The sequence below is a fragment of the Talaromyces stipitatus genome, genomic scaffold (assembly GCF_000003125.1).
Source record: "Talaromyces stipitatus ATCC 10500 scf_1105507295527 genomic scaffold, whole genome shotgun sequence".
NCBI lineage: Eukaryota > Fungi > Ascomycota > Eurotiomycetes > Eurotiales > Trichocomaceae > Talaromyces > Talaromyces stipitatus.
In genome coordinates this window covers 1559468-1587293 of record NW_002990114.1, presented here as the reverse complement: position 1 = coordinate 1587293, position 27826 = coordinate 1559468, and the positions used below count along the sequence as shown (strand labels likewise).

General features: G+C 46.7%; 10 protein-coding genes across 10 annotated transcripts; 4 read left to right on the top strand and 6 right to left on the bottom strand.

The window, feature by feature from the left end:
* Window positions 1-1131: 1131 nt before the first annotated feature.
* Window positions 1132-2125, top strand: TSTA_086230 (enoyl-CoA hydratase/isomerase family protein; the record flags this gene model as incomplete). Its single annotated transcript, XM_002478310.1, has 2 exons — window positions 1132-1966; window positions 2043-2125. The coding sequence occupies 2 exons, from the start codon at window positions 1132-1134 to the stop codon at window positions 2123-2125; spliced, it is 918 nt and encodes a 305-aa protein (XP_002478355.1).
* A 97-nt stretch (window positions 2126-2222) lies between these two features.
* Window positions 2223-3910, bottom strand: TSTA_086220 (MFS transporter, putative; the record flags this gene model as incomplete). The annotated part of the gene is made up of 4 exons (XM_002478309.1): window positions 2223-2844; window positions 2902-3117; window positions 3174-3597; window positions 3655-3910. 4 exons carry the CDS (start codon window positions 3908-3910, stop codon window positions 2223-2225), a joined length of 1518 nt encoding a protein of 505 aa, XP_002478354.1.
* A 2157-nt stretch (window positions 3911-6067) lies between these two features.
* Window positions 6068-6938, bottom strand: TSTA_086210 (uncharacterized protein; the record flags this gene model as incomplete). The annotated part of the gene is made up of 3 exons (XM_002478308.1): window positions 6068-6614; window positions 6766-6840; window positions 6886-6938. The coding sequence occupies 3 exons, from the start codon at window positions 6936-6938 to the stop codon at window positions 6068-6070; spliced, it is 675 nt and encodes a 224-aa protein (XP_002478353.1).
* Window positions 6939-8255: 1317 nt separating this feature from the next.
* TSTA_086200 (uncharacterized protein) lies at window positions 8256-9656 on the bottom strand (the record flags this gene model as incomplete). Its single annotated transcript, XM_002478307.1, has 5 exons — window positions 8256-8597; window positions 8745-8932; window positions 9045-9173; window positions 9240-9547; window positions 9598-9656. The coding sequence occupies 5 exons, from the start codon at window positions 9654-9656 to the stop codon at window positions 8256-8258; spliced, it is 1026 nt and encodes a 341-aa protein (XP_002478352.1).
* A 914-nt stretch (window positions 9657-10570) lies between these two features.
* On the bottom strand, window positions 10571-12157 carry TSTA_086190 (glutathione oxidoreductase Glr1, putative; the record flags this gene model as incomplete). Its single annotated transcript, XM_002478306.1, has 4 exons — window positions 10571-10585; window positions 10647-11065; window positions 11117-11955; window positions 12006-12157. The coding sequence occupies 4 exons, from the start codon at window positions 12155-12157 to the stop codon at window positions 10571-10573; spliced, it is 1425 nt and encodes a 474-aa protein (XP_002478351.1).
* A 1366-nt stretch (window positions 12158-13523) lies between these two features.
* TSTA_086180 (MAP kinase kinase (Pbs2), putative) lies at window positions 13524-15527 on the bottom strand (the record flags this gene model as incomplete). Its single annotated transcript, XM_002478305.1, has 2 exons — window positions 13524-13931; window positions 13989-15527. The coding sequence occupies 2 exons, from the start codon at window positions 15525-15527 to the stop codon at window positions 13524-13526; spliced, it is 1947 nt and encodes a 648-aa protein (XP_002478350.1).
* Window positions 15528-19319: 3792 nt separating this feature from the next.
* Window positions 19320-21283, top strand: TSTA_086170 (Auxin Efflux Carrier superfamily; the record flags this gene model as incomplete). Its single annotated transcript, XM_002478304.1, has 4 exons — window positions 19320-19590; window positions 19647-19813; window positions 19884-21157; window positions 21211-21283. 4 exons carry the CDS (start codon window positions 19320-19322, stop codon window positions 21281-21283), a joined length of 1785 nt encoding a protein of 594 aa, XP_002478349.1.
* Window positions 21284-22362: 1079 nt separating this feature from the next.
* TSTA_086160 (uncharacterized protein) lies at window positions 22363-22990 on the top strand (the record flags this gene model as incomplete). The annotated part of the gene is made up of 3 exons (XM_002478303.1): window positions 22363-22511; window positions 22543-22643; window positions 22893-22990. The coding sequence occupies 3 exons, from the start codon at window positions 22363-22365 to the stop codon at window positions 22988-22990; spliced, it is 348 nt and encodes a 115-aa protein (XP_002478348.1).
* Window positions 22991-24027: 1037 nt separating this feature from the next.
* On the top strand, window positions 24028-26268 carry TSTA_086150 (choline kinase, putative; the record flags this gene model as incomplete). Its single annotated transcript, XM_002478302.1, has 3 exons — window positions 24028-24854; window positions 24905-25415; window positions 25474-26268. 3 exons carry the CDS (start codon window positions 24028-24030, stop codon window positions 26266-26268), a joined length of 2133 nt encoding a protein of 710 aa, XP_002478347.1.
* Window positions 26269-26532: 264 nt separating this feature from the next.
* Window positions 26533-27613, bottom strand: TSTA_086140 (26S proteasome-associated ubiquitin C-terminal hydrolase, putative; the record flags this gene model as incomplete). Its single annotated transcript, XM_002478301.1, has 3 exons — window positions 26533-27361; window positions 27421-27515; window positions 27572-27613. The coding sequence occupies 3 exons, from the start codon at window positions 27611-27613 to the stop codon at window positions 26533-26535; spliced, it is 966 nt and encodes a 321-aa protein (XP_002478346.1).
* Window positions 27614-27826: the final 213 nt, after the last annotated feature.

Here is a 27826-nt window from a genome sequence, read left to right as displayed (position 1 = left end):
TTGCGTATTCTCTCCAATTCATTGACTTTCTACGGTCATTCTTGAAGTTGTCGGGGACTGATGCTCTGAATCAATTTCGGCGCAACTCAATTCTCGGCGTTGATGAAGACATCCTCTTGAGAGACACGATTGCGTGTACTTTCATTTCCTGGAAATTGTCCTTATCCGACGAATTTCACATAGTTATCAAAGCCATCATGTTACGCGCTAGACACCAGATTGGTAATCTGGGACTACCTATTGCTGAATCCGTAATCGGTTTGTTCTATACCTCTCAATCATTTTGCAGCCATTCAAATAATGCTTACTTGACGCCTTGCTAGATACCATAAACCGCAGCGAGAGAGCATACTCACACTACTCATTGAACCTTTGAAGATCCAAGTTCTCGATTTGGCGAGGCGTAGCTTGTACGCTCTCCGGCAAGATCCACATGCATCCATCCGTGGATTTCGAGCAATGGCCCAGTATGTGAGGAATGTGCTAGGATTGGGCCGCTTGCTGCAGTTTCCTCAGAGGCCTTTTATCGGTCATAATGTTGCTCTTGCCGATCGATTTGACATGTTGTTTGTCCATATCCCTGGCTTGGACATTGACAGTTTTTAGGGTTTTCCCTCTCTTTCACACTCGAATGAATCCTGAAGGCAGTGAAGGTTTCGGTGCGTGCACGCAGGCTCAGAATGGCATCAAATTGGTAGCAGGATATAACAGAATGAATCTTAGAGGGACATTCATGATTTGCTTAGATATCGCGTAGTTCATATAAACAGAATGGAATAATTGATTTATAGTTTCTGCTTTTTAAGGTTAAATCCGCCAATCTGAAACTTTCCCCGCATTTGTAGCGCTCCTCCGCGTTCACCTTATCTCGCCCTCTCTAACCCAGGGACTAGATGCTTCGGTTTTCTGTTTTCGAGTAGCTCTCCTTGGACACTAGCCGCTCAATAGCCGCTCAATAGATAGTCCTTGGTTATCTGCACCCAGTGATACTTTCAGTTAAGGTACGCGATACTGTACACCGATCCGATATATCGAATTAGATACCACCAGACCTTCTTTACGACCTTCAACAGCGTACCTAGGTACCTGTTCGTTTCCTACAATACCAAATCTTGAAATTATTGCTTCACCATGGCAGAATCAGACCTTCCGGCCTCCTATGCCTATCTTCCAACGAAACACATCAAACTCTCCCATGTCCCGGTTAACTGCCCAACTGTCACAAAAGTGGTCGTAATAGAACTCAATCGACCCACAAAGCGCAACGCATGGGTCGCTGAAATGGCCAAAGAACTCGAAACGGTCTACAAACTTTTCGACATTGACGACCGTGTCCGCGCAATCGTCCTAACTGGATCCGGAAGCACGTTTTGCGTGGGAGCAGATCTTGAAGTCGGCTTTGCAAGTATAGCATCCAAAGATGACAAAGACCCCGCACCTTCGAGAGATTATCGCGACAGTGCGGGGTGGGTGACCATGGCAATGCACAATTGTCGGAAATCCACTGTTGTTGCTATCAATGGCTCGGCTGCTGGTGTCGGCATTACCGTGACTCTTCCGGCTGCTATTCGAGTTGCATACAAAGATGCGAAAATCGGATTTGTGTTTGCTCGTCGTGGGTTGATTATGGAGGGTGCATCGGCTTTTCTCCTACCAAAACTAATCGGACACTCGCGGGCTTTGCATTTGGTCACTACCGGTGCTGTATACCCTGCCTCACACCCTTTACTGTCAGACTTGTTTTCGGAAATTCTTCCTTCACCGGAGGCGACTGTTGCTCGTGCCTTGGAGATTGCCACCGATATTGCTGAGAATACATCCATCATTTCCACGGCGATCATGCGTGATCTCATCTGGAGAAGTCCGGGAAGCGCTGAGGAAACGCATTTATTGAACTCGCGCTTGATCTGGGATATGTTTGGTAGTGCGGATAATATTGAGGGTACTAAGAGCTTCTTTGAGAAACGTAACCCCGATTTTAAAGGAACATTCAATAATAAGGATGATATACCGCCCGATTGGCCGTGGTGGAATGCAATTAGCTTTGAGAGAACGCCACGAAAGTCGCGATTATGAAGCAATTGGACAGGGTGATCTTAGTAGAATGAACACTTTGCTTATTTAGTTCTATATACCTAAGTACTAGTAATCCAATACATACATTGAAAGTTGACTTTAAACTGAATCAAGACTTCTCCAGTATAACGACCTCGGGAGTTCCCTCAATAGAAGTATTTATAATCAACAGCTCCATCGCCAGTAGTAACTCTCCGCTTATCCTCAACCTTGCCCTCAGCGATACGCTCTTTAGCCGCAATTTCGCGTCTCAAATACAACGCATGAGCCACAATCAACAGTTGCGCAACGCAAACCGAACCCAACGAGAATGAATTTCCCAAGATATACGGCGATTTGCGATAAACCTGCCCTGCAACAATTCCCGCCGTATTACCGATGGTCTGCTGCAAGCCGATAGCCACAGCACGGCGATGATGAGGCGCAACATTGACGTTGAGCCAGGCAATATTGAGACCAGGGCCCAGGTAACATGCTACTACGCAGAGGTAGGTGGCAAAGTACCTGACGGCGTCATTGGTTTTGACGGCAATCAGCAATATGTAGCCAACAATGGAGATTGCGTTGGCACCAAGGAGGAAGGGGACGAAACGTGTGACGCGGTCTGCCCACCAAGCGAGGATGGTGAAGCTAATCACGCCCCAGATGTAGACAGGTACAGTGAGTGCGTTACTTTTCAGTGTGTTGTATCCCATGCTTTTGAGGATAGCAGGGAGGAAAGTACTAAAACCGTATAGTAAAATATCCTGGCAGAATTGTGTCGCGGCACTTTATTGTCTCGTTAGTCTTCCTCGTTTTCCTGTGACAGGTCTGATGTTAACGCACCTAAAGTACAGTTTGGGATCGCGCACTTCAATCCAGAACTGATCCCAGGTAAACTTCTCCGGACCGAGATACTGTCTGGACTGCTCGTTCCGGACTTGCATCATCCATCTTTGTTCCGTAGTGAGAAAGTAGGCATTCGTAGGATCATTGGGTAATCCAAACCAGACCCATACGGCCACGACTATGCTGAAAAGGCCTTCGATGATGTATACCCATCTGTATAAGAGTTAGTCCAGAGCTGAAGAGCACCGCACGAGGAGAAAATGAGATACCTCCAACCAGCCTTTCCGGCCACGCCATCCATTTGCAACAAACCATACGCCAACAAGCCGCCCACGGCCCCCGAAAGAGCAGCACAGCTCATCAAATACGAAACCCGCTTCGCCTGCTCTTCTCTTCGATACACCATCGAGATATACAAATTCAAACAAGGGAACAGACCTGCTTCGCAACAACCTAGCACTAGACGACTGGCATATAGCCCGCCAACGCTAGTTACGAATCCCGTAAAGATAGTGGTTAGTGACCATACCACGCAAAGACCGCATAGAAGGTTACGAGGAGTAATTTTCTTCATGAGCATAGCCAGAGGTGTTTCGAAGGTGACGTATGTTGCGTAGAAGATTGACACGGCAGTGGAATACTGCGCGGCTGAAGCACCAATATCTTCTGGCATGCCTGCTACTTTGACATTTCCTATAATCCTCTGTCAGCTTCTCATTCCTTCTCTTATTGAGGCAGGGGAAGCTGTACCGATATTTCCTCTGTCCAAGAAACAAGTCAAGTAGGCAAACATGATAATCGGCACAAAATGCAGATCCAGTTTGGCCAACAACTTCTTCTCCTTGACCGGGTCAAGTTGGACATTTACCAAGTCCGAGACGGATTGTACACTTAGGTTTCCATCTGAAAGGTTTTGTGTAGGTTGCTTTTGCTTTTCGTTGATGGGTTGCATAGGAACGTTGGACTCAACATCCTCTGTATTCTTCTCGTGATGATTATCCGCCATTGTGTTTGGTATCAATTGAATGTAATACCAGGTCAAAGAACTGATAGTTTTCAATCTTTGGTTGTGACCTCTGATTAAGATTCTAGGCCTGTCTTTCACCCAATATTAACATTCTTGGGATAGTAGAATCAAAAACAGCAAAATGATACGTGGATCTTTCTCGCTATTTTATATCTCTTCTTTCTTAATAGGCAATACCAGCAAAGCCTCTGCGGAAATAAGCCGTACTCGAGCTCAACTGTAGTAAGCTACCTATCCGGCATCAACACCACAAAGCCCTGTCAAGCTCAGCTTATCGTATCCCAATTCGAACAACAGATGATCTGACTTTCATCAGACGGGGAGCTGGGCCGACCGCAGTAACCAGGAAAAAAAAGGCGGAAAGGGAGCAGTGAGGAAAGTGAAAATGGTCATACAATAGCTAATCCTACGTGCTAAGTAGATAAGTCAGGTCCCCAATATACGTATCTATCTATTGAATCCACACCTATAGTAACCTATCTCAGTAGCTATCAGCGTCAGTATAACATGAACAGAGCACGGTGGATATCATGGCAAAATGCCGACTGCCAATTGCACTGGGCTATGAATTAACTCCACTGATACGGGTGAATCCCTGCAGGCTAACTGCGGGGTGTATCATGTCCATATGTAGTAATTTTTGTACGTAAGTAGATACCTTCCTTATATGGCGGTTTGCCTCTAATTATTTATCCTCAATTGGCGGAAATTCAATACAATCTAAGATCGGTGTGTGATTGATGGTTATTTACTGTAACACTTTCGTAGACAGCGAGCATAAAGGGTATGTCAAGGCTCATAAATGAGGCTGAAGTCACTGGCAGCTGGACAGTAGAGGTTATTCCCGGCATAGGCCCCTTCACCATTTTGACTTTCATAGCCTAAGCCTCATCACCAGATGCTTTTAGCCAGGGAAAAAATAAACGTATGAAGGGTAAACCCCTCGGCACTTTTCTATCGCTGCCGAAGGATCGGCAGAGATAAGCTTATCTCATCCACTGTCTGGGCCGGTATAATTCGGCATGTCCCTCCATTCGACCGACTCAATGCTCAACTCGATGAAGATGTTTATGGCCGCGGTCTCGCAGTTCAGATATTCCGAATATCAAAAAAAAAAAACATGCCGAAAAAAAACCTCATCCTCTCCACACTTAGCACGTGGGCTATCCAGGATCGTTCATGCACGTTACTTTCGGCAATCGGGGAGCGAGCATGCGTGATTGGAATGCTTGGAAGTCGACTGGCCGTGAAGCATAAAATGATCTCTACGGGATGATACACTATCGTTCATATCCTGGAAGATTCTTATTTTCAATTGTCAATATGCTGATCACGCTAGTGTGCCGGTTTACCATTTCCGCCCTTAAGCTCATGTGAACTGCTATGGGGGTTGCGAGTATTACCTAGACTCCTCAGGTGCCCATTGCTTTATAACTTGAAATCACTCAAGAATATTATACATTTCCCCAAAGTCCTTATGCATTCCACTTCCTATCCATTCAACATACCCTGAACACATCCTGGATGTCTATTTCAACCACACCCCATCACTCTTTTCTGTAAATAATTTGCTAATTACTCCGTTGAAGTTTTTCCCATGAATAGTCACGGAGATCGACAAGTTTCAAGTGAAACGATGTTCACTCCGATTTTTCCAACTTTAGCCATAAAGCCTCGAGTTGACTTTGAACCTGAAGATTAGAAGTAACACCAAAGATCCACCAACAATACACAAAATATATGCATCGCTCATTGATCGCACCACAATACCAACCACACGGCTTTGCTCGTATTGGGGCAGGCCTCGTAGCAGCGGGCTACTTGGATCAGAAATGATGGTTCTGATAGCGGTCCTCGACAAATTGGGCAACAGCTTGCCAATACCAATGTGAGCTTTATTAAGAAATACGCTGCTTGCAATACTAATTGCGATAGCTGGCCCTCCTAGCTAGGTAAAGGTAATCCATCCAGTGCTATGCGGAATATCAGCCGGTGAAACCATGATTGAAGCAACCGCAAAGTTGAGCGGAGTGCTTGCACCGGAACCTAAGCCAATGAGAATCTCATAACCGTATACTTTGGCTAATGATGTGTCCTGGTTGACGATATAAAGCAGAGTGGCGCCTGGCACGTAAGTTATGCCCGCAAGTATGTACCATGGAACATAGTAACCGGTTCTGCGACGAGCCAACCCGATAAAATAGCAATCGCGGTGTGGAAAGCCATGAAAGGTAGCATTAGTATTGCAGCAAGGATTGCGGAGTTGGCCCTGACGAATTGAAAGTATAGATGTAAGAAGTAGACTGGAACGAGGACACAGGTGGCTGCGCAGGCTATTTCTAGGAAGAGCACAATCAAAGAACAACTAGACATGAGGAACGGAACTGGGAATTTGTGGTTATCGACGCTCGTTCCAATTGACAGAATCTGCTGAGCTAGGAAAGCGGAGAGGAGAACAAAGGCGATGACAAACAGGGCGATTATTCGTCCTGAGTTCCACGCATACTCAACTCCACCGAAAGAAATGGCCATACCAATAGACAAGATAAGGCCGCAGGGTAATACAACGCCAATGTAATCAATTTCTCCAGCTCGTCGCTTAATAGTTTGCCCTGGATGTGGGTTGAGGACAGGAAGGAGGAATAGATAGACCGGAGCACAAACGCCGCCGACGACCAGATTGCTGCATTTCGGTAATTTTAGCAATGAATCGGACTGAAAAAAACATACTGACAATACTGACAAATAAAACTCCCATATCCAAGTAGCACTGCTCAAAGCGAACGCTCCGCCAATGATTGGGCACAATACAGTTCCTGCTCCAAAGGTGATACCCGACGAGGTTCAGAAAAAGCGGCCGCTCTCGTTCCGATGTCATTTGCGTTAGAAGGGCCATGGATCCAAAATACCTATATATTTCAGTCAAAAAACGGCTTTAGGGAATATGAGCTCACATTCCAGCACCTCCCAAACCACAAATTACGCATCCCATGATAAGTGCATCCATCGCTGGCGCAGCTCCGCAAACAGTGGATCAAACAGCGAAAATAACAAAGCTCGAGCAGAAGGTCCATTTGCTGATAAATCTTGCATATACACCTCCCCTATAATGTGCAATTTAGTACAGACCTCCCTGGTAGATAACTTAGGGATTGTTGGCGCTGCTCTCTTACCATAGTAAATTCGTTCCCCAAGACGACGCCAGAAACGTAACCGGAAGCCAAGCTAGTTTGTCAAGGGGCGAAGAGTCCTTGACCACAACTGGCTGGATTTACGCTGCAATGGTGTTGTCCTACTGGCGACAACTAGGGCCCAGGAAACCCCGTGGACATCGTGGAGAACTTGGACTGTCAGATTCGTCGTTCTCCTTCTCATTCGCAATATTATCGGTAGTTTGGGCGCCTCCGTTAAGTGGGACTGATCTGGTGTACGAACTTGAGTCTATTTCAGAATTAGCGTTCGCCATGGTTTCTTTCGCGGTGTCTGCCATCACAGTGATATGTTGTTCTAAGTCTCCGAATTGCTGTTGAAAAAATCTCAGGAAGAGAACACGAAGGCTAAGCAAGAAGTTATATTGAGTGACCAGCAAGTGCTGAGTAATTGCGAAACTAGACTTGGGCTTTGAAAGATGTCAAAATATATGTTTAGATGCCAGGAGTCAGCTGCCCAGTGAACACTGAAACATAAACCGACAAACTTCAGTACATGCAAATGTGGTACTATCTTGCGTAAATTTGATTATAAATAGATACCATGTTACCTAGGTAATTTTTTATAAATGCACATTCATTGTGTCGCACACTGAAAGTTGACGCTCACTACTCCTGACTTGAACAGACAGTTAGGGCTAATCGTCCAGATTAGGCAGCGCTAGGCCTAACGCGGTAGCACAGACTCATTTCGTCGGCCGACCATTATCGGTCGTCGGATCTGTATCGTTCTTGTGACTTGCAAGTAGCTGCCGAGTAGAGAAAAGTGAGTGGCTTGTAATTATTTTAGATGTGCTGTCCTAAATGCTTGTAAGAAATGACTAGATAGTCTAACTAAACTACGAGCCAAATGAAATGAATGCACACAAAACTCGTTCAGCTTAACCAATCTCTCCAGGCATAAAGCTACTATCTGGATCCCGAATAATCTCTTCTCAGTCTGGATCAATCTCTCCATTATCATAAACAAAATCTGCTAAAGATCTGTCTTGTAATAAGTGTTCTGGCATTTGACTCTAGTTCCAATCCTCCGAAGTCTGCATCGCGAAATTGCTTGTCATATTTGCTAAATCACCACAGAGCCCGGGATAAAAAAAAAGGGAGCTCTCAATACTTCAAATAACGTGGGAGAGTATTCGAGCTCCAGCTTCAGCCTGATTACTGACTTCCACGAGATTTTGTAGACTATCCAGTGCATCTCGAGCTGCCTGCAAGCATTTTGACCGGGTCAGACCGCACGTCACGGCTCCTAGGGGATGTGGACTCCTTATATTTTGAGATTGACTCTCTGTACCAATAGCACCTGGAAAGTCGTTATCCGCACACAGACGGAGCAGGGGCACTGCTGCATCAAAGGTCGGCACAATGACTCCTGACAATCTCGTATGGGAGTCGCCCATCATACCATGTAGAGTCCGAACGCCTTCCAGCAGAGCAAGTGATGCAGCAGCTAACGCCTTTATTGTGCATTATAACAAACTGCTTATGCCCGGAAGACAGAATTTGGTCAGATCTCTGAAAGAGATCGGGCCGGAAGTTCTAGCAAAGATGCTCAAAAATGACATTGTGAAATAATTCCCGCTGCTTGGAAATTGTAGGTATACGTTCGTCCCATTGCATATCTGGTTGAAAAGCGAAAGGGGTGATAATTCTAGAAGAAAAGCACTACAAAACTTGTCGTATCGCTCTTCTGTTGCTATTACAGTGTATTCTTCGGATTCTTTGACTGAAGAGCCGTGGTTTCGCCAAAATTGAGCAAGTTGAGCTAGTAGTACGCGTTCGTTGAAGACATCTGGTGTATCGGGTCCGAGTTTCGGGGCATGATGTCCTCAATTAAACGATCGGGTAAGAAGGGTATACGATCGAGGCGTTTGACAAGCAGCTATGACAAAGGAATGAGATACCATAGATCAAAAGGATCGTGAAGAGGAAATACTCATCCCGTATGTGGATATCACAAATTGCCCGACGTAACATGCCCTTCTCAAGCTCATCGGTGCCGTTGGCCCATTTTATAGTGCCTCGATGTAAACCTATTTGTTATGCCGCACGTGTACCACAGCTAAGCGATTCCCAAAACATATTCATTCGACCTATACACAAAGACCCCAATCCGCCGAAGAGGATATGCAGTACGCGTACCAGGGAACCTCGTGAATCGAGACGGACACATATTGGTGTGAGCACATCAATGACTTCTTCGTGTGACTTAAGAATATCTGCCAACGCTACCCCTTTAATGCTGTCAATATTATAATCCCAGGAAGGAAAGAACTGTGAAGTATAGCAACATATTCTCAGGAAAAGGACCGGGAATTCAGTATCAGCAACAGATGATAGCCTGTCTAGATTCCACCATTTTTGATATTGAGTCAGGAGCCAAGGTGCATATAGAAGTTGCTCTATCCTGTAGATAAGGTCAGTAAGTCATCAACAGGAAAGACTCAGCCAGCGCACCAGTTGACTTTGGTCACGAAATATCGGACCAGAAAATCGAGTATTGGACGACTCAACATCTTGTCCAGCGTCCTGCGGACCTCAACCGCAGTCTCATTCGATATAGGCGTATCTTGAGAGCATCAGGGTAGTCACCTTCATGTACTAGCTAGACTCACAAATGAATCAGTAGGCTAATTTTTTGAATCTGTCGAAGAATCATCCCACTTTCCGTGACAGGGCCATGGTATTGAACTCGCTGCATCCATAGTAACCGTGAGTTTTAGCCAGAGAAGACTTAGACCTTTCCCGGGAAATTGCATCATTGCCCAAAACTGGGAGATGATTAGAGCTTTGAACATAGTCATTGTCAAGATGCTCGCAGTGGTCAATGCCAATTTGCTGATCCTCATCACTTCTCTTAACGGCCGGCGCCGGTGGTGTAGAAGAACAGACACAGCGTTCTGGCTGTCGATGGCGAGTGCATCTGTCACAGGGATATTGACGATTACACTATGACTGATTAGCAGAATTCCTTATAGAAGGCACCGTGCTGCGGGACCTTTTGTTTTCTTGTATAACAAGGGAGGCAGGAAGATACTTCGCGTTTCTACTTGCTTGACTGCATTGCTATTCTTCAGATTTCACGGCTTGTTCGCCAGGGATGGCATTCTGCGTATTCTGAACTTATTGGAAGCAGCGAGGTAGTTTAGTTAGAGATGTGTGAGGTGTATGCAGATCCGATGCTTATCCTGTGTGAGCCTGGCCTGTTTAGTGAGCATCCTTGAGCCGGGGCATTAATAGCGCCGCACGAATCATTTATAGCCAGCTCCAATACTCAACGTGGACTACACATATGTGAATGAATGATCAACCAAGTATATTCTTATTTGACTTCAATTCTGCATTACGCTCTCCAAATCTAATCACAAATGCCAAAAGGCTGTCTCTAATCCACCTCCATCCGTCCACAGCAAGGCGATTATATATACATTTATCGCATAGTCACCTAGTAAGTCATTATTAGCACCTCTTCCTCGCCAAAACAAGCAGCAGATAGGAAAACTTACCAACTCCTCCGAACTAGTCGGGTGAATAGCCACACAACTATCAAAGTCCTTCTTCGTAGCACCCATCTTAATCGCAACTCCAAACCCTTGAAGCATCTCACCAACTCCAAGACCCAAAATATGTAATCCAACAACTTTCTCCTCTGGTCCAGCACAAATAATCTTCATCTGAGTTGGGTTCAATTTTTTCTCTTCTGTGGGGAAAGGGTCGTAGAACATGGCTGTGAAACGGGTTGTGTATACTTTGATCTTGTCGTCGCCAAAGCGTTGACGGGCTTGGGGTTCTGTGAGGCCGATTGTGCCTACTTCCGGGTGAGAGAAGACTACGGTTGGGATGTTTTCGTAGGATAGTCTGGCGTATTTGAGTTCGGGGGTTCCGAAGAGGCGGTTGCCTAGTTGACGGCCGGCGGCGATGGCGACTGTTCATGTTAATATACTGTTTGTATAGTAATGGAAAGGATGGAACTTACCAGGTGTCAATTCGGCCTGACCTGTAACATCACCCAAGGCGTATATACCTTCAACACTAGTATTCTGGAACTCGTCCACGATAACGTGTCCACTACGGGACTGCTTAACTCCCGGAATCTCCAAGTGAAGATCCTCCACCTCTGGAGCTCGTCCAACCGCCCAAAGAAGCTCATTAACTTCAATCTCATCCCCTTCCACACCAATCAACTTCAATACCTTATCAGCACCCTTCCCATCCTTGAGCAGCTGAACTTCCTTGAAACCCTTGTGTTGCTTATGAACCTTGATACCAACGGCCTCATATCTCGCCGTCATAGTCTCCTGAATCATGGGATCAAATTTCCGCAAAAAGGTATCACCACGAATAAACATGTGTGTCTCAACACCGACCGCAGCTAAAACACCAGCTAATTCAACCGCAATGTATCCAGCGCCCACCACAGCCCACTTTTTGGGCAATTCCTCAATCTCAAAGAACCCATCGCTTGTAATACCGTGCTCCGCACCCTGAACACCAGGCACAATGGGGTGTCCACCAACAGCAATCAGAATATGTTTGGCAGTATATCTAATCTTGGTCTCGGTGCTATCGGCGGCAGTTACTTCAATGACTTTGGGTTCGACGAAACGGGCGCGTCCATGCACCAAATCAATACCTTCTTTACCCCAGTTATTCTCATACACGCCGTTCAACTGTTTGATTCGAGAGTCGCGAAAGCGCTTGAAAGAGCCGTAGTCGAATTTGATGTTTTCGGGGACGTCGTAACCGTAGTGACGGGCAGCGTGGAGCTCTTCGTTGAGAGAGGCGAAGTGCCATGTCATTTTCTTAGGGACACATCTATCCAAGACGTTAGAGTGGTCTAGTGGGAAAAGGAGAATGAAACATACCCGACATTGACACAAGTACCGCCAGACCGACCACTCTCAACAATCAACGTCTTCGCACCATACCACCCCGAAGCTCGTCGTGCACTACCACTACCACCACTTCCGCCCCCAATCACAATATAATCGTACGTTTTGGTCTCGATAGGCGCCATGGTAGAATACGACGCGGACGATGGAATCTGTCTAGACAGAGAAGCAAGACGCGGAAGTGCTGAGGAAGTTATAGAAGATTGTCTTGCTGCCACGGGTCGAGATATAGGAGTAGATCTGGAAGAATCCAGGGCTGAGGAGATTCTTGTTATTGTAGTTGTAAATTTCCTTCTGCTGACAATTGAATAGGCTTGCGACGGACGACTCGGAATGACGTGGGGAAAGCGGGCAAGCATTGATGCCGACGCGATAGATCAAGCAGAGGAGGGGTGAGAGATAAAGGACAAGAAACGGTATTTACAACGAGGGGCAGCTTCAATTGACAATTATTACCTCCAATTCGTCATAGGTTACCAGCAAGGTGTCACTGAGATGAGGGGGTCCGGCTTGCAGCTTTTTTTGCAAGTCGGCTTTGTAATCTTAGTCATTCTAGACTATGGAAATAGCTATGCTTAATCGGGGCTGCTTTATAAACTGGCCAATCATCTTATCCATAACAATTTGTCATCATTCAGCTCCTTTAGCCTCTTCCAGTCCAAGATCTCTAGACCTACTGAGTACAGACTCAACGTTATAAAATGCAAGTCCGAATACTGCGTAAATTATACTCCGTACTCAGCCTACAAACCAGCTTGCTAATAATGCGGTAAGCGTGGCCCTAACCCTAACTAAGCACCTCACCCCACTGGTGCCTTATAGTACCATATACAGCTTAGTTAAAAAGGTAAAAAGCTGCTTGTTAAAAGTAGCCAACCAGAGCGCAGGCAAGGCTTAGTGTCCCATGCCTGAATGGATTCAGGCATTCAAGCATTCTAGACTAGTTTCCTTAACTCATCTCGGCTCCAATTTGAGGTGATTGCGCCGCATTCCGATGATAAACTGGCTTACTAAAGAACTGAACACTTGTGAGATATTACTGATCCATGCCCGCTTCGTATACGATTGCTGTTTCGTCTCTATGATGTAGTAATTGTATGTACATAAACTCATGTAGCCATGACCATTCATTAAAGCAAGAGGCATTTAAAACACTTAATAAATCATGAGAGGTATCGATGATGAACATGCTCGAAAATATTGGTTGAACAATATGATGAAAGGAAGAACATTGCAAACAGAAATGCGACACACGACAGAAATGCTAGCCAAACAGATAGATATTGATCGCGGAACAATGGTGCCCAACAGGTTGAACAGAGAATAGAAAGACAAATTCTCGATGTGAAATCGAAGATCATGCCAGCTCGTATGACATCTCGTGTTGTTATGGTTGATCACGGCGCCCGCGCCTCAATTCTTGATTATAAAACTCCCGTCTCCGGCTAAACGTAGAATAGGTGATGAATGTAAGAGCCTAGCAAGCGTACACTAACCACGCAGTGGAGAAATTGTTGACGGATCTTCTAGTAGAGGACTTCCGGCAACAGCATCCAGCGCCACTGCATGCAACGCTGGCTTCTCAGGAGAGCCCATAAGGTTGTTGCGGCGACGGTCAAGAGCCCCAGAAACCCATGCAGCCACTTCCGAGTCTTCTGTTTCATTGGGAGAAGGTTGGGGAGACGGGTCGGGTGACTGATCAGATGAGGTACTTTGCTCGTCGTCGGCTGGTGAAGTCGTAGTAGGCGGCTCCATCAATGAAGTCAACCAAGGGTGTCGAAGCAGTTGCGCGTAATTCGGCCGGTTGTTAGGATTCTTATCGAGACAAGCACGTACGAATGATTTTGCATCGTTAGAAAACTCGTCAGGCAAGGTTGGCGGTTCGCCGTGTACAATTTCCTGGACCGCATTAGTAAATCAGGAAAATACTCGATAAAAAGACTTCGTTGCACTCACATGTAGTTGACTGAAAATATTATTGTACGTCTCAGGAGGATATGGATACCTTCCCTTTGCACACTCAATCACCGACAAACCCAAACTCCAAATATCGCTCTGCACACTGTAGGTTCCTCCGCCTGGAGCTCCACCCTGCTGCATGCCGCCGCCAGCTATCCGCTCTGGGGCCATATAGCTTTGGCAACCGATGTTCGTCTTTGCAATACTTGCGACGAGGTTGCCGCTCACTCCAAAATCGCAAATCTTGACTTGCCCTCTGGTATTGGCAAGTATATTGGTCGGCTTGACATCACGATGTATGATGTTGTGATCATCTTTGAGGGTCTTTAAACCCATAATAGTGGAAAGTGTCACTTTTCGTAGGACATCCTCGGGTATGCCGCCGTCGTATAATCGATCTACGGAACCTCCGTCCATATATTCCACGCACATATACACTGCACCTTCTTGAAAGAAAGCCCCATAAAAGTCAATGATGAACGGAGATACGCATCTATGAAGAATGTCCAGCTCCATGATGATCTGTGTTAGTTTCTTCTCGTCCAATTCCAATCGGATCTCCTTCATAGCCATGACGACTCCGGTCAGGTTGTCGTTGGGTTTCAAGACTGGAGATGAAACATCTTGTGACCCGGTTGTTCGGCTCACAATACCAGACAAGCCCAGCCCAGGTTTGCGTAAATGAGGCCGGCTATGTCGTACTTTGTACACTGTACCATAGTTGCCCTTCCCTAGCTCATCTAGTCGATCCACTTCGTCCAACGATATGCTAAAACTCTGGCCTGAAGAGAATTCAATGCCGTTTCCATGGATGATTGCTTTATTCTTGAAACGCAGAGTACCTGCTTTCGTATCAATGAAATCGGAGTACTTGCTGAATGCAGATTCAGTTGCGCCGTCCGATCCGGTTGCGTTGCCATCGCTTGCTGCTGGCGATGTCCTGCTAGTCGGTGATGGGGCAGTCGCATCGGAGAGCTTCAGCCCCGGTTTCAGTCGTTTAGCTGCCAATCCACTTGGTCTGGGGCTTGTGGATGGAACAGTGGGGGCAGACGCCCAATTTGGTGGATGTGGTCGTCCACCGGGAGGTAACCGTCCTGCCAACCCTCCAGTAATCGCACCAACTGGCACGCCATGGGGAGAACCGTGAACAGGACTTCCAACACCACTAGAAGGTGATCCTTGTGCTGACGAGGGAATACCACCAGTCGATGTAGTATGGGGGAGACCAGCTGGAGCACCTTGCCTCGACAGAGAAAACGCCTTCATTCTAGCCATTATGTCTTGGTTTAGACCACCGGACTGTCCGCCCAAAGATGCAATCGGTCGTTGGGGTGGAACAACGCCTCGCCGAGCAGCATTTACTTGCCCGAGAGGGGTCGATGATTCGGTCATGTTCACTTTAGATCCGGGCCGATATGACAGTAGTGATTTTGCGGGTGATGTCTCCAATGGTGACATTGGGGACTCTGGCTCTTTTTCGGAAGAAGGGGAAACCGGTACGTCCTCGACGACCGGCGTTTTCTGATCGTTTTCCATGATGAGTGTGATATCAAATGAACTCAATTCCACGGGAGATCCAAGGTATTCTCAGCGGCAAGACGCCTTGGAAGGCGCCTTTACGGCAGCCGAGGAAAATGCAGCGTTATAGTCGCCAGAACGACCAGGTAAACCAGTGATAGATCGAATATCGCTCGTATAGCAGATATAATTTTGAGGACTTTGGCACACGGTTGACTGTGTGGGTGGTGCGAAGAACACGAGTTGAGAAGTTCAATGCGGGGTTTTCAACTCTCAGGCATCGAACGGCATAAGCTTGGTTTTTTGAGCACGCACACGCAGTAACGTTGACGGAGCAGGAAAAATGCCGATAGGCGGGAAAAGCAAGAACGAACGGTTTAGACGATTCTGTCACAGTTTGCAACCATGGGAACAATACTCGACGATCAGACAGAGCAAGCAGCAGCAAGACAAGTCAGTCCAAAGACGGCGACGGGACAACGAATGTATTCGACAGTGAAAGGAATTCGAGATCAAATATCAGGGCAGAAGGAGAGGACACTCGAATACTAATCAATGCGAAGGTGGGGGAATGACCAGAGAGTGTGTAAAGAAGAGTAAGCAAGAAGTAAGAGGAAGGGTAAGAGTTGGAGATGCTTTACCCAGCGATTTTAGTTGGCAGGGGAAGGCGCGGGGGGGCAAACTGCGAAAAAACGGGGCCTCAGGCAGAGCAGGCAAAAAGAGTCCCGCGGATATAGGAAAGACGTTGCCGCCGCCCGCCCGTGGTACATTTCATCTATCTATTGGTTGAGGTTCCTATGGTGCCTTGAGTTAATAATATCTCAGCATGATGAAGATACGTATCAACTGTTGTCTATCTAAAATTATGCAGTTATACCGCAGCAAGAGAAGAGTGGCGAAGGGAAAAAAGGTCTGCTCCAATGACAGCGGCGGGTTCCCGGCAATTCCGCCGCTTAGAGTCATCACGCATAAAAAAGGACATGAGTAAGCTGGACTATATAGTTCGTGGGATATTTGATCATCTGTGTAATACTGGTCTCAATTCCATTCCAAGGCATATTGTACCATACACGAACTATGTCAAGTAGGTACCAGATAAGATCAGTGGCTCAGAATTCCGATCAATTATTGTAGCACATATCGCGGGGTCTGATTGGCGGGTCGCCGACCCCGCCTACCAAGTCGTGCTCGTAATCAATAAGTTAGACTATCTAACAGAGGTCAAGACAATTGAAACTTGATTGTGCGATACACCATTCATCCTGTCGCCATTAAGCGAGACAGGAGTATGTTTCCTTCAACAAACTGCAGATCATGACGTCGCCTAACGTACATGGCTGTTCAATCGATAACTAGCTGCTGATATGCTCAGATCTGTGTGTGGCTTTCAGGGAATTGACACATGTGGCTTGACTCGGGATCTCCAAGGGTATGACGCGAGAGTTCGCTCCTTTAGAATAGAAAGTGGCTTCCACATACATCCTTTAGGGTTATTATCTTAGGGTTGTGGTTTATCAGGCTAGGGTATGCTCTAGAGATCGGTTACGCTGGCCGGCAGCACAACTTAACCAATCCGAAAGCACGCCCATTGCTTGATCGGAATCAATAGCTAATAGAAAATTCCCTGGACCATCTATAACGGCCTTGGTGCTAGACGCGTGCGATACATGTGCAGCAAATGGGGCCATATCTGGATAGTGGCACTCCGATCTACGTAGTCGTCGCGTGAGAGGTCGCACATAACGGTATAGCTGTTCTTGAATGTTAGCGCGAAGCTCAAGAAGATTCTTATAGCGGACTTACACCCACCACCGCCAGCCTGAGCCTCCTCCAGACATCACATATCGATCCCGGCGGAGATTGTAGATGAGACGCGCAAAGGAAAACACGGTGATTCCGGCCGCGACGGGGAAGTCCCAGCACGTGAGAGTCGATGTAGGTCAGATGTAGTCATGTTTGGTCCACTCAAGCATACCGATTGGATTTCCGTGTTCAGCTCTCATGTTAATACGAGTCGACGGCATGCCACCGGGGCGTAGCAAGTTAGCAAGTACAACGACCAATGATTCTCACTGCTTTTAGGCCCGACTGGACCTCGGGTATTGTGAACATGGATAACGGGGGTTCGGTCCTCTTGAACTACTTGTGGAGGAAGCAAAGGTGCCATTGTCGAAGGTCAAAATGAAGTTGACCCCTGTACTAGGGTCCAGCTTTCTCTTCGATTCACACGCAATCTATCTGCACTGCTGCAAATTGAGCGACTGTTGAAATTGGAGTATGATGTTTCAACTACAAGGAACGGGCGATGGCAGCGCTATAGCGGTTCGCGTGAGTCTCATAACCCTACTGCCGCCAATGGCTCCATTACCGGCTTTGAGTAGCACACAACATCTTGACCCACGAGGTCATGGGCAAATACGTATGACAGTGCAAAGACTTTGAGAGACGGGGTCAGGTCCCTATTGTCCAATCAAGAATACCCGACGCACGTGGTTCTGCCTCCTACCGCCTCAGATGTCCCCCCTTTTCTCACGATATTTGACTTGTCTAAGTCTTCTCTGGAGTCACATCCTTGATAATTTTCTCTCACTTGTCCTTCTGATTCGAATTTTCCACAGCACTGCTTTGGATTCTGGAAGCATAGCGTACTTCTAACAAGCCTCCGTGATCGCCTGTTGTGCAAACCCATCGTCTACGAATACTGTTATCCCACATGAATAGCCCGTCGTCAACCTATCCGACAATGATATTCTGGTCCAAACCAGAATACAGAACCTAATCAAAAATCAGCACGGGCCTCGAGCGACCTTTCCTAAGTGCCTGCTCCCCCCCAATGTTAGAATGGCCAACGGAATGGTAAGAACAAGTTCCGAGAGAAGCATTGCCCCCGCAACCAACCTCACAAACGTAGCTCCAACAGTTAATGAACAGACGTAATATTCACATGGTTAACTGCAGAGTATGCATTCGGCCTGTCCGGATTCTTCCACACATGCCGTAGCTCTGACCCATGTTGCCTGCCCCTGGGGAAACATATGCCAGAGAAGTCATGTAACATATTTCCTGTTGGCTGGCGTATTTTGACTTGTAAACGCGAATTGATTCACTGCCGTTTCCCTTCTCCCTTTAGTTAGCTCCATGCTGAGTGTTCCTCTGGGCAACATTAGTTCTTAATCTTGTGTTCTTTCGTGTCAACAACTTAACAATCAAAAGCGTAAGTCATCAGATCTTGTCCTAAAATTATCCGTGCCTGAGATCAATTTTGCGCAGTTAACTGGGTAATTACTGACCGGTAGAATGATCCCGACTAAATGTCGATAGTATATAAAAGTAGTGAATCAATATTCGCCATGCCAAACACTGGTGATACAGTTGGGGATAGCAATCCACCATCGGGATCCGTGCCTTTGGTACAGTGCGGAAAATATATTCATCCGGACCCAAAGCGGGATAGCTGGTTCCCTCAAAAGGGCCAGCGTTGATAGATGCTAATTTATGATTGGCTCCGGCGTCTTTCATAGACTCATTCTCGGCGTACGTGCTCTGGTCCAATCGCATCGCACTCAGCCACGAGCCTAGGCCCGCCTCCAGTCACCGAGACGTCAGTGATACTGGCTGATACGCAGCAGTCAGAGATAAACAGGCAGGCACTGCAATGGCGTCTTCCATCATCGGTTGCTCCTTCCACACCATCGTCTTCTATCTCCATCTTCCCAATTCCATTTATTATCACCATTATTTCTGACCTCTACTCTGATCAGGCCGTCGTCCGTTCTCCAGGCCATCCGGACATCCCTGGACAATCGCGACATGGCCATCTTCACGGCGCCAACGTCGTTTCGCACCGCTCTCGAACGTCGCTATCTCGCAGTTGATGGCGTCCCCCAAACCGTGACGAGTGCCGCAGCGCACGCAAGCCATCCCAGCTTTCCTCATCTTCTTACTTTAGTTTTCGAAGCCGTTCTTGAAGTCGTCTGCGTCAGTTTACCGGGATACATTGCAGCCCGACAGGGCATGTTCGATGCCGATGCTCAGAAGCTGGTCGCTAATTTGAATGTGGCTCTGTTCACACCATGCCTGGGTTTGTTTAATCTCTAGTTTGAGTGAACATGATTATTACTAATCTCGTGTGTCTAGTTTTTACGAAGCTGGCATCTCAGCTCACAGCTGAGAAATTCACCGATCTCGCCATTATCCCGGCTATTTTTGTTGTCATGACTGCAGTATCTTACTTTTGCTCATATATTGTCGCCCGACTGTTTCGCTTCAAGAAGCGTCAAGCAAATTTCGTGACTGCCATGGGAGTACGTCTCGCCATCTCTGAATGACATCCCATCATCGGGTCAAATAAAATCCAGGAGCTAACGAAGATAGGTGTTTGGCAACTCAAACTCCTTACCCATCTCCCTCGTCATTTCTCTATCTCAGACGTTGAAAGGCCTTCATTGGAGTGCTGTTCCAAATGATAACGACGATGAAGTCGCGGCGCGGGGCATCCTCTATCTACTTATATTTCAACAACTTGGCCAACTGGTTCGCTGGACCTGGGGCTATCACGTCTTGCTTGCACCCAAGGAGCGGTTCATTGAGGAAGGCGATGTCCATTCTATCCACCATGGACAGGAACATTATCTGGATAACCCTCAGCAAACGGACCCGGACGAGCCTTTACTTCGCACGGGAACAAATGATAATGAGCATGGCATCGTCCACACGACTTCAAATTCGGTTACTTTTGATTCCGGCGCTCAGACTCCAGTCACCGATCGCAACCTCTCTTACACCAAACTGCCCAGTAACGGCTCTGATCAATCGCCGCAGCACCGTGACGTAGTCGACAGTGACGAGGATGAAGATTCGGACGAGGACCGCCCACTGCCTGTCATTGGGCCTCCTCCCAACGGGCCATTTCTACCGCGACAGAGCTCGACTGGTCATATCTTGACATTTCCAGATGTTGAAGTGCGCCGCTCTTCCACACCTGTGGCGAAGGGGATCCAAGGGTTTCTCTATCGATGGAGACGATCTATCAACAAGTCATATGCTCGCATGGGTAAATATGCGGTCACAAAGGGAAATCAAGCCTTGGAAAAGCTCCCCCCTTCGGTACAGAAGTTCCTGACCGTGACTACATCCTGGATAAGCCGGTTTCTGCATGGGGTTTGGGAATTTATGAATCCTCCTCTATGGGCTATGCTTATTGCAATTGTGGTTGCATCGATTCCTTCTTTGCAGAGCTTGTTTTTCGATGAAGGCACTTTTGTGCGCAACTCTATTACCCGTGCCATCGATCAGAACGGACAGGTCGCTGTTCCTTTGATTCTAGTTGTACTCGGTGCCAACCTGGCTAGGAATACATTGCCAGAGGAGTCGGTTGAGGATGAAGAAGAAAACGCCAAAGAGGAGCGTAATCTCATCATCGCATCGTTGATTGCTAGAATGCTTCTGCCGACTTTGATAATGGCACCACTGCTAGCGTTGCTAGCCAAATATGCTCCCGTTAGCATACTCGACGATCCAATCTTTATCATTGTTTGCTTCCTCCTTACCGGTGCGCCATCTGCTCTTCAGCTGGCCCAAATCTGCCAAATCAATAACGTATTTATGGGAGCAATGTCTAAACTATTGTTCCAAAGCTATGTTGTTTGGTAAGTTTGCACTTTATTCACTAGATGATTACGTACTAATCTGCATACTTCAGGATCCTCCCATCAACCTTGATTCTTGTCATGACTGCTCTCGAGGTTGTTGAATGGGCTACAGCCGCCCAATGAACTTAGTTGATCGATCTGATTCGCCTACATTGATATTACTATGCCTTTTTCTTTTCCCGCCGTTATCTCCGTCCTCTTTCTGCATGACATTCAGCGCTTGCATGTTTTCAATTTGCATTTTTTAAACGTGATATCCCCGGCCAGGAGTTTGGTTACCCTTTGTTTTTTCTCTTCCTCTTCGATATTATCACACAAGAACGAACACGAACATTGGTTGGCGCACGATTTGTGATTCTGGATGTTGTACCATAGCTCAACTAGGTAGAAAATTATCATTAACACTTCTGATGTCTCATTGAATTCCTGCTAGATCATGTCTCACCATCTGCACTTCAGGAAGCAACGGTATCACAAACCCCGACTCTTTTCCCAGAATCTCGCTCCATTGTTGGGATCCTGGGGATGCCATGTTGCGCATGGCACTTCAATGTTACATTTTGATTGCTATCTTAATCGCCGAGGATACGTCCAAATAGCTTCATGATGTAACTATATAATGGATAAGGGAGCAGTGGACTCGTGAACAAGAAATATTGCGATACATTATCGACTTAGTTGGGAAGTTTTTCAGTCCTTGCAGCTGGAGAAGTTGTCATCTGCCTGCTACTCAACCGATATAAACGAGATAGTTACGGTAGCAATGTAACTGGATCCAGTGCTGTGTATCTGTCTAGGACACATGATGTTATATGGCCTTTTACAACTATATCCAAGACAAGGTGAAGATTAATTTGCATGGCTAAGCGCTGCACTTTGAGTCCCTCGGCCTCCAAGCTTGGTGTCACAGTGAACCCAAGCAGGTGAAACATTAGGGTTTCTCCTCCTTCACTGTCATCGTTTTTCATCTGTATACAGGCATTTTCATGTGAATTTGGTTTGCCTCGCCAACCTGCATTGATATGAGTAGATATTGCATCCACGTCGAGCTCGTCTATAAAGAAGGGCTTTGTCGCTCATTGATATAACCTCATTTCAAGACGTTTCTTAACCACCCTCGAAATCGAGTCATCAAGAAGAAACCAGCTCCAATCTTACTCTCTATTCTCTTAGCTCAAGACAGTCAAACGCAATTCACCAAAATGCATTTCTCTCCAGTGATCTTCACTGCCCTAACGCTCCTCAGCTCCTGTACTTTGACAACCCTTGCTGCGCCAACAGACGTGGCGAACGCAACCGAAGCAACAGAGGACCTTGGTACCAGTCCCGTCGACGAAGGTCCACTTGCCAAGTATCGTATTTATTGCAACAGCAGAAATCAGAGACGATGTGAAGAAGGCGGAGCAGCGAGGTGCTGGTGCGACTACTATGGCGCGTTCCACTGTGATGATCGGCGATGCCGAGAGTACTGTGGATGTGCTCGGTTTGTTCTCCTTTCTTTTCTCTTATATATGTCCATGAGTGTCTATTAGATGGCCATGCTAATCCGCGCATAGAGTCAGCAAAATCACAAGATCTTAGAAGGAGCTGACCAGCCTGCATCGCTCCACAGTCCACGATTGTACGGATATCGACATCAATCTCCATGCATACGTTGATTTATCATATTCTGTAAGAAGTCAGGTTGTCTCTGGAGGTATCCTAGTGGATATAGCGTATGTAATTGATGCAGGTGTCTTTGAAAAGGTTGTTAGTGCCAATGCTTCCAAGTATTGGTTTAGTGTCACAGTGGTCTGTAGTAAGGGAATGATGAAGTTCCGGGGTTTGTGAGGGTGTTCTTTAAGCTCCCTCTTCTACCCTGAGTAACTGAGGCTGTGATGTTTTCGAGCGAAGTTATATGAAAATGGACATTCATTGCTTATGATGCGTATTCCGATTTCAAGACGATCCCGCTATTAAAGTGAGGATACTGTAATTTATGGTAATTTAATGGTAATAACTATAACAGTAAGTACGGCGCTAATCCCTGTTCAATGCCAAGACAGAATGGATCTTTTTCACCAATCAGCATAACCGGCGGCAAATCCAGCCAATAAGAGCTGCATATATGGATCCTCAATGACGATGATTCATCTCTGCACCTTCCTGGCAGGCAACAAATATTTTGTAATTTTTATTTTTTGACCTCATTTTTATCTTCATACTATGTAAAAGAAGATCTCGCTGTTTATTCCGCACTATCTACGAGCAAGATTTGAGTCTATCACGCGACAAATAAGCCTTGGTGTTTGATCCATACAATATCTCTGCTTATCTTCTGGTCCAGGTATCCACTACAAACACTAATACTTTTCCAGCTTTGAACCGCGGGGTTTGGTCTTTCTTTCGTCTAACATCTGATCGGTTCTAGCTTTTTCGATTAATTGTTTCTTTTTGAACTATTCTTGTGCTTGTTTCGACTTCTTCGGAATATCGGTCTTACTTGTTTCTTCCCGCCGGTATAAGCGTCAAGCGTGGATTGGCATGGATATTGATCAAATACCGGTGTAAATTTCCTGTGTCAAATTCATAAGAGAATGCCGAGTTCTTCCCGTGAAGCGCCTAGTCACGAGACTGATAGGAATGTTGACAATATCTCGTCTGGTACGTTATGAGTGTATGGTGTGTGTCCAAAGGTCCTGGTTTTGCGTGGGGACCTGAAGGATGTAAGATTCGTACATGGACTTTCTCATATTATTCCTGCAGATTCGACGACGAGTTGTCAATAAAGACGCTAATAGATCTGCGCAGAATCACGTACAAATGACAATGTCGTGTCTCACCGAGGAGGCTCTCCAATTGATCCTGGCGACAACACGGGCGTAGTGATGGCGACGAAGCAATTCAAGGCACCTATCGCGAAACGAATCACGGCCAGATCGCCGATCCTGCATCCTTCCCCAGCTTATTCACTTCACAGTCAAATGTCTAGTCTCCGACTGGATGCTCAAGAGGATGACGACGAGACGGACGTTACACCCTCCAGCAGGCCATCTGAGCAAGCCTTGTTCAACCAAGTCTTGACTTGGCTTCACCAGGAACAAAGTAGGCAGAAAAGCGCCAACGATGGCATTATTACTTCCAACAATAGCAATGGTCAGCTTCAGCTGGAGGGAAAGCGGCATTCGGTTGGATCAGAAAAGGGACTTGCTCTTGACCAGCTGGAGAGCATTCTTCAACATTACGCTGCAACAACAACAACAAAGGACCATGCGAGCCCTCTTCAGCACAGGCGATCTAAGAAACACCGTTCCAGACCGAAGGGGTTAAGAAGAGGGTCCGGCTCGGAATCTGATTATTTCGATGACTCGGTCGTGCCTAGTGTTGACGCTATGCTGGACAATTCAAAAACACTGGCATATTCAGGCGGTGCAGTGTCAACAGATCAGCTCACGCTTACTGCCGATCAACGAAGTCGATATATGAAAGATCAATCCCACTGGTTGATCTTCAAATCGGAGATTTTGCGGTTGATTCATACTCTCAGACTCAAGGGATGGCGCAGAGTTTCTATGGAAGATAGTTCCGATATCGAAGTGACCCGTCTCAGTGGTGCGCTCACCAATGCAGTATACGTTGTGAAACCGCCGCCTCCTTCGCCTCCGACACCGAATGCTGATGGGACCGAGAAGTTGGCACCTCGAAGACCTCCTCCGTATGTTTCCTGCATTCGAGTTTTTGTTCTTGTGTTAACGATGGGCTTAGGAAACTACTTCTTCGTATATACGGCCCGCAAGTAGAGCACCTGATTGATCGAGATGGAGAACTTCAGATCCTTCGTCGGCTAGGAAAGAAGAATATTGGGCCACGAGTACTCGGCACATTCAAGAACGGACGATTCGAAGAATTCTTCAACGCTCATCCATTAACACCCCAAGCGTTGCGCAACCCTCAAACTTCAAGACAGATAGCCAAGCGCATGAGAGAGCTTCACGATGGAGTTGAACTGCTTGAAGAGGAACGTCTCAGTGGACCAGCCGTGTTCCGGAACTGGGATAAATGGGTCGATCGTTGTGAGCAAGTCATATCCTGGCTTGACAAGGAGATTCTTACGGGTCATCTGGACGGACCAGAGCCATGGCGCAAACGTGGTTTGATATGCGGTGTGCCGTGGGCGACGTTTCGAAAGGCCGTAGAGAATTATCGGATTTGGTTGTTTGATCACTTAGGCGGTATCAAGGAGGTCAAGCGACAATTAGTTTTTGCACATAATGATGTATGCTTGTACCCTTACCCTACCCTTTTTACCTCGCAGTTGATACTAATGGTTGCAGACTCAATATGGAAATCTTCTTCGGCTCGAACCCGAGGATCAATCACCCTTATTACTCCCAGCTAATTCGCACAAACAATTAGTTGTTATAGACTTTGAATATTCCTCGGCCAACACACCAGCCTTGGAATTTGCAAATCATTTTACCGAGTGGTGCTATAATTATCATGATGCTGAAAGACCTTGGGCATGCAATACGCGTGCATACCCAACACCAGAAGAGCAGCATCGATTCATCTCCGCATATGTCTACCACCATCGACCACAACAACAGGGTATGGGGACTTCCCCGCTAGCTACACCAGATATTGCGCCATCGTCCATCCCCACGCCACGATTAGCGCCATTTTCACTCGATGCACCAGCCATGAGCCTATCAGCGTCATCGTCATTGATCACATCCGATACCCCGCAGGATAGAGTACTATACGAAGAAACATTCGAGGCTGAAATACAGCAATATATGCGACAAACGCGGTTATGGCGAGTTGCGAATTCAGCTCAATGGGTCGCATGGGGTATTGTACAGGCTAAAGTGGCAGCTCTGGAAGAAGAGGAGGCAGCTCAAGCAGCTGCTTCTTCTCCCACAGGCGAGTCAAAAGAAAATACGACAGTGAGCCAAGAAATGCAAAAGACTATCGAGGAAGCGGAAGAGAGTGAATTCGATTATTTGGCCTACTCTCAGGACCGCGCGCTTTTCTTTTGGGCTGACGTGCTTTCCATGAGTCTCATCCGTGAGAATGAATTACCTGACGAGCTTTTGGAGGCTGTCAAGCAGCGGATGTTGAACTATTAATCTTCACTTCTTCGACTTGTCGTAATTTCATCTTATCTAGTCTCATTTTGTATGATGCAGAGCGTATATAATATACCCCAGTTAATCATACATCTTTGATTTGTTTCTTCTTTGTTACAGACCTAGGTATGAACGAATTTCCATATCCGCTCGACGGATATTCTCGATATCACATAGTAGTAGTACAAGCACTTCATCTATCATATGAACACATACGATCATCAGCCAGGTCATATCTTATCATACAATCAACAAGGAAAGAAATCAGTACCCCTTCCTCCTCGCCTCTGCCTTCCGTAACGTCTCCTTCTTCGCCTCCTCAATCCACTCCTCATACTTCCCATCCTTAACCTTCTTCTCCACCACTCCCTTAGCTACCTCACCTATAAATCCAACAAAATTCGAGCGCCGCAACGTATTCTCCCACGCCCATGCCCTCCTCTTCGCATTCTCCCGTTCCAATAATTCCGTATCCCCGAATTCTTGCGCTCGAATTCTTAGATCTCGTACTGCGGCCATCAGGTTAAATCGTACTTCACCAGCTGGATATCGCGCAATCCGGCGCTGGAGGACTTCGATTACTTTTTCGGGGAAGGATTCGGTGTCGCACTCGCCGTGGTTGATGGGGTACGGCTGTAGACCGTCTAGTTCGTATAATTTCCCGTTTACAGGCGTATAAGCAATGAAATGGTAGACATCCCCCTCATCGTCCTGAGCAGTTCGTTGCGTTTCATCTACAAACGGACTTGCTCGCGCAAAAGCATTGTGCGCTGTACGAATCACTTCAGAGTTCGAGAGTGCTTCACCTAATAAATCCGACGGAAATCCCTGCGTGAAACTCTTGAATGATGATAGCTCTGATCCGATATCGATCGGATACGCAGTGCCGCCTCCCGCTGTGTTTGGTTTGTCCTGGTTTAGTATCACGGATAAAATGGCTTGTGTTCCGCATGCGTTTTGGATTGTTTGTGCGGCGAAGAAGAGTCCCTGCTCTGATGCGGCAGTTTGGTCGTAGGTTCCGTCTTCGGGGGTGTTGGCGTTGCGTGATTGTCTGCCGATCCATTTGAAGAGGAAGATGACACCGTAGACGGGGCTGTACGATCTCTAATTAGTGAATATACAGTATGCAACAGAGAAATAGGTGAAGCGCACTTTAGTGAACGTATCGTATCAGCATCAAGGGAAATGAGTTCTTCGAATTGAACACCCTTGACGCCTAGATTTTCGATCAACGAGGTGAATACGCCCTGATGCGCTCCCAGTTAGTCGTTATCTACTGCGTATTAAAGTGGGTTGACCTCACCTCGTCAGACTCAATAGTACTCCAACCTCCACCGTCGGCCATATTTGTTGATTGTGTGCAGATGAAGATTCTCTAGTAACTTCGTTCTATTCTCAAAGGTCAGATCGTATCGAAGAATTAGAGCCGAAAGCAGTGCTTTGATTACTCCTGTCGCGTTGCGAAGCTTGGTAAGTACGTAATGTCGTAAGCGCCAACCGTCGAATATCGCAGCTTATCCAATGCGGAGGGAACACCCTGTTAACTTGGTTGCCTCTC